This window comes from Gekko japonicus, unplaced genomic scaffold (assembly GCF_001447785.1).
Source record: "Gekko japonicus isolate JY-2015 unplaced genomic scaffold, Gekko_japonicus_V1.1 scaffold1211, whole genome shotgun sequence".
Lineage (NCBI taxonomy): Eukaryota > Metazoa > Chordata > Lepidosauria > Squamata > Gekkonidae > Gekko > Gekko japonicus.
In genome coordinates, this window is record NW_015161990.1 from 173102 (window position 1) to 177759 (window position 4658).

A 4658-nucleotide genomic window follows, 5' to 3' on the forward strand; every position below is an offset into this window, starting at 1 on the left:
GGAACTGGGCTCTTCTTCGGCCTGTGTGCAACTGGTCATCACCTTTCTTGCCTGATGACTGAGGCTGTTGCCTTCAACAACATGCTGTGCATTGTGTCCCTGGATACCATCCCAGTGCTAATGAATGACAGGCGGTGGAGGTGGGGGTGGGGGTGTGCATCAGGGAGATACTTTGAGGAACTACTGGAAGAGTGTTAATATTTAAAGCATATGTGTATTTTGAGTAAAAAAAATATAGTTAGCTGGGTTTGCCTGTGTCCTTTATGAAATTTATATCTCCCGTATCTGGCATTACATTTTATGGCACACATGGCCTGGCCCCAAAAATCAACAAATGAGTTTGACACACCTCTGCCCCAAGAGTAAGGGGGATGTTTCGCCTTGCCAGAGAGAGACACGAGACAGCCACAAGACTTTCTCAAGCTCCCAAACAAACAGAAACAGGCCTTGTGAGACCATTCCTTCTCCTTTCATTTGGGGAATCTCTCATGTCTCTTCTGACAAGAGCTGTCCTTGAAAAAGAGCAGTTTCTGTCAGAGCTTTCTCAGCCCCACCTACCTCACAGGGTGTCTGTTGTGGGGAGGGGAAGGGAAAGGGCAGGGTATAAATCCAATCTCCTCCTCTTCTTCTTCCTGCACACCCTCTTGGAAGTTTGTGGTAGCGGCATTTCCGTTGTAAGGATGCCTTTGCACAATAACAGCTGATACAGCTGGGTTAGTTGAGGACTTAGGAGCTGCTGTTTGAGGTGTGATGGGGGGCAGGCATGGCTGGGCTTTGAGAGCCAAACGTCTGCCTGATTCCTTCTCGTTGACCTCAGGGCTCGGCCTTCTCCAGTCACACTCAGGACCAACGAGTGGCCAACATGTTTGAACTCTCTGTGGCGTTCCGGCAGCAGCACTTCCTGGCCGGGCTGGTGCTGATGGAGTTGGCGCTTATCCTGGAGCCGGATGCCGAGGGGTAGGTTGGGCCCCAGCGTTGCCTTGCACCTAGGTTTAGCCTGGAATCGGTCCTTGATACCAGGGTCTAGAACAGTCATGAAGAGAGGGCATCTACACAATGCTATTCCATTGCCACTCCAGGTCTTCCGCCAGTCCCCATGCCCTTGATACGAAGACAAAGAGCTTCTTGGGCAAGTTCCTTACCTTGTGACCAGTGCGTTGCCTTTTCCAGTTGAGTGAGGCTGGGCATGGCAACCCCTGGCCAGTGGGGCTGGACCCCCAAGGTGAGCGCTCGGTGGTTGCCACCACCACCCCATTTCTGACGTAATGACTCTCTTCTCTGTCTCAGGGCCTTCTCCCTGCACAAAAAGGCTGTCAGTGCTCTACACAACCTCTTGTGCAGCCATGACTCGGACCCACGCTATGCAGACAGTGCCGTGCGGGCACAAGTGGCCCAGCTGTACTTGCCATTGATCGGCATTGTCATGGATGCCCTGCCCCGGCTCTGTGACTGCACGGGTAAGACCACAAAGCACCTTTGGCCTGGGGTGTGTGTGTTGAGAAGCCTGGGTCACAGTGTGTTGGGTCACAGTTCCAAGTTCTTGGACAGCATTCTCACCACACCAGAGATCACTGCTGTGGAATCCTTCTCATGCTGAGGAAAGTGGTCCAGGCCAAAATGTCAACTAGAAAGTGGTCTCTACACCACTTTTAGAGTCCAGTTTGTTCTAAAACGCTTCCGCAATGCCTGCATCTGGAGGGTGGGAGGGAGATTGGATTTGCCCGCACTCTCCACCAATTCTCCTTTGCAGAGATCCACAGCCAGCGGGGGCGGCTGGCCTCCGTCCCGGCAGATGAAGGAGATGGGGAGGGTGGCACCATTAGCCCCTCTGTTGCCATGGCCATTGCTGGCTCTCCACTGCCTCACTCCCACCGGCCCAGCCAGTTCCAGATGCCATCAGTGGTAAGTCTTTGCAGAAACACACACACACACCCATGCTAGCAGTAGGGCAGCAGGAATCCTTGTTTATCAAAGCTGGGTTTTCAGAGGGTCAGAACCATCCAGGAATGGAAATCCTCCCCATAAGTGAGTCAGCACATCCTGTGGGAATGACTCCTTTGCAAGCCCCAGTGGAATGGCTCCAAGGGCATGCTGGGTTGCCTGGACTTCCACCCGTTTTAGAAGACTTGGTGTGTGTAGGGGATAGATTTCCTGGTACATTTGATCCCCAAATCAGCGTTTAAATGAAGACAAAGCAGCCATTTAAAAAGCCAAAACACATGGGCAGTGACCAATGTTTCTTCTAAGCTGTGGAGTCTTGTGAGCAAAAATTCTACTTTGTGGGCTACCGGCATTAAAGTTGTGAGCGAGCGATTCGGCTGCAGCATCAATTAGTTTGCTCTGGAACCCTCCTTCCTGAGCTGAGACAAAAATGTATGAGCTGGAGGCTAAAAAACTGTGAGCTAGCTCACACTCACTCAGCTTAGAGGGAACACTGGCGGTGACGCCAGTCTTCTCGCAGCCCAGATCTGGATGGGCAGGAAGGGGCCTCCAGTGCAGGTAGCCATGCCCCCCATGTGTCCTGTTGGTGGCCCTGGTGAATGTAGACTTTGGGTCCCAGCAGATCCAAGCTGTTGAGAGCAGGGGGGCCGTTGTCTTTTATTGTGCCTAGAGAGCTGCAGGGCACTCCTGCCAAAGGTGCACGGCAAATGCTGCAGACAGAGCGGGCGCACAGTGAGGCTGGCTCCTAGCGGGGTGGGGGGGTATCTGTATCTACCGAAGCAGCCCTAAGCCAGGGGCCCGGCTTCCCTTCCTCAGCCTCCTCGCCAGTACAGCATGCTGTCCGCTGAGGTGAGCCGCACGCTGCTGGTGTGTCTCCTCTGGGTCCTGAAGAATGCCGATGGCGCTCTGCTGCATCGCTGGCTTGCCGACCTCTCCGCCTTGCAAGTGAACCGCCTCCTGGACCTCCTCTACCTCTGCGTCTCCTGCTTCGAGTACAAGGTCAGTGGAGCCAAGGAGTCCTGGCAGTCTGCCGCCTGACTCCGCCGAGGATGGAGGGGCCCTGTCTTTAGCCGGTCGATCCCTGGCCCAGGAGTGGCTGTGGAGGCCACAAGCCCAGGCTGGGCATTCTTCTCCCTGCCTTTGCCTTGCCAAGGGTAGAGGAGAATTGCCTAACTCGGGCAGAGCTGGGTCTGGGAGTGCTGGAAGCGTGCAGCGATGCCAGACAAACCCAGGGCCTGGGAATGATGAGCTCCATCAGTTCCGACCCGGGGTGGGGGTCGGGGGGGCAGGCAGGCAGAATGATTGGGAAGCGAACGGCTCTCCCGAGCTTGTGCTTTGAAAGGCACAAAGTAGAACGCAAGAGGAGCCCTGCAGACCCCAGACCCTGTGAATACCCTGCCCCAGCAGGCATGTGGCGGGCAGGCAGGCAGAAGGGAGCGCAGCAAGTCTAGTCTGACCACCAGGAAGGAGAGGTTTCCTTCCAGCAAGGGGCCTCTGAAGCCCCAAGTTGGAACGTCTGGATTATGCTCAGCTGGGGGAAGCTCAGGGGTCATTTCCTGCCGGAGCGCACAGGAGCGGAGCTCCGGCAGTAAAGAGCCCAGGGGGCGGGCACATGCAACAAGCCCCACCCCCTGCTCCCAGCAGCCCTCAGTCAGAGCAAGAAGCAGCCAGGTGAGCTGCAGAGCCCCCCCCCGGGCCCCTGGTCCAAAACAGTCCAGTGGCACCTTTAAGAACAAGTTTTATTCAGGTACAAGCTCTCCCTCCTCTGTGAGGGCAGATCTGCACGTCCCCCCCCCCAATAGCTAGCCATCCAAAACAGTCCAGTGGAGCCTGAGCGGTGGGTGTTGCCTTCTGACACACTTCCGGTGATGTCAGGGGGCGTGGCATAGGCAAATAAGGTATGCGAATGAGTCCTGCACCTCTTTTTCTACGGAACCACCCCTGGGGAAGCTCAATTGCAGTGGGATATTATGATGTCAGTTAAGTCAAGGTGGTTTCTTCAGTAGGAGGCTCTCTGTGGCTCAGAGTTCAGAAGGGGCCAGGATGCAGGAGGAAAGGTGGTGGCACAGCAGGATATGTAAACAAGAAAAAGATCCATATGCCCAAATGTAAACACCAAAAATCAATGGTTTAGTAAATGATATAGATATGGCATGTGTAGTACTCAGCACAATTTTTCCTATGACACAATGAATGAACAGGTAGAAATCCACAGGTAAAGTTAATCACAGGTAGAAATCCACAGGTAGAGTTTTCCCAAAAACAATGTGTAATAGTAAATTCAAAAAAGTCCTTGAACTGTAAGGATGTGGTAGTGTCTCTCTGCCAGCTGACTCGATGGACACCCGGTTATAAATCCGTTTCAGTAATTTTTTCAAGAGTCATCCTGGATTCAAAGATCTGTGTAGACATCCGTAAAGTATATTCAGATACAGCCATCCTCAGTGATTCCCACTGGAGAATCAATCGTTTCTTGGAACCTCCCTTCAAAAGTCTGAAGCATTTCACCACTCTGCCATTTTTTCATTAGAGGGAAAGGTTCCCTCTAATGGTTTCCTTCTAGTGAAAAGGGCAGAGTGGTGAAATGCTTCAGGATTTTGAAGGGAGGTTCCAAGAAACGATTGATTCTCCACTGGGAATCACTGAGGATGGCTGTATCTGAATATACTTGATTCTCCAGTGGGGATAATTGGGGCCAGGATGCAGCCGTCCCCCCC

The 4658-nt window shown here is 53.3% G+C and overlaps 1 protein-coding gene across 1 annotated transcript in view; it reads left to right on the forward strand.

Annotated features, from left to right (window-relative positions):
- The window catches only part of DOCK6 (dedicator of cytokinesis 6), a 110392-nt gene that overhangs the window by 68254 nt on the left and 37480 nt on the right, over positions 1–4658 (forward strand). The window contains 4 exon segments of the mRNA XM_015405378.1: positions 818–957; positions 1288–1457; positions 1751–1902; positions 2758–2940. Of these exon segments, the coding sequence (XP_015260864.1) occupies positions 818–957; positions 1288–1457; positions 1751–1902; positions 2758–2940 (645 nt within the window).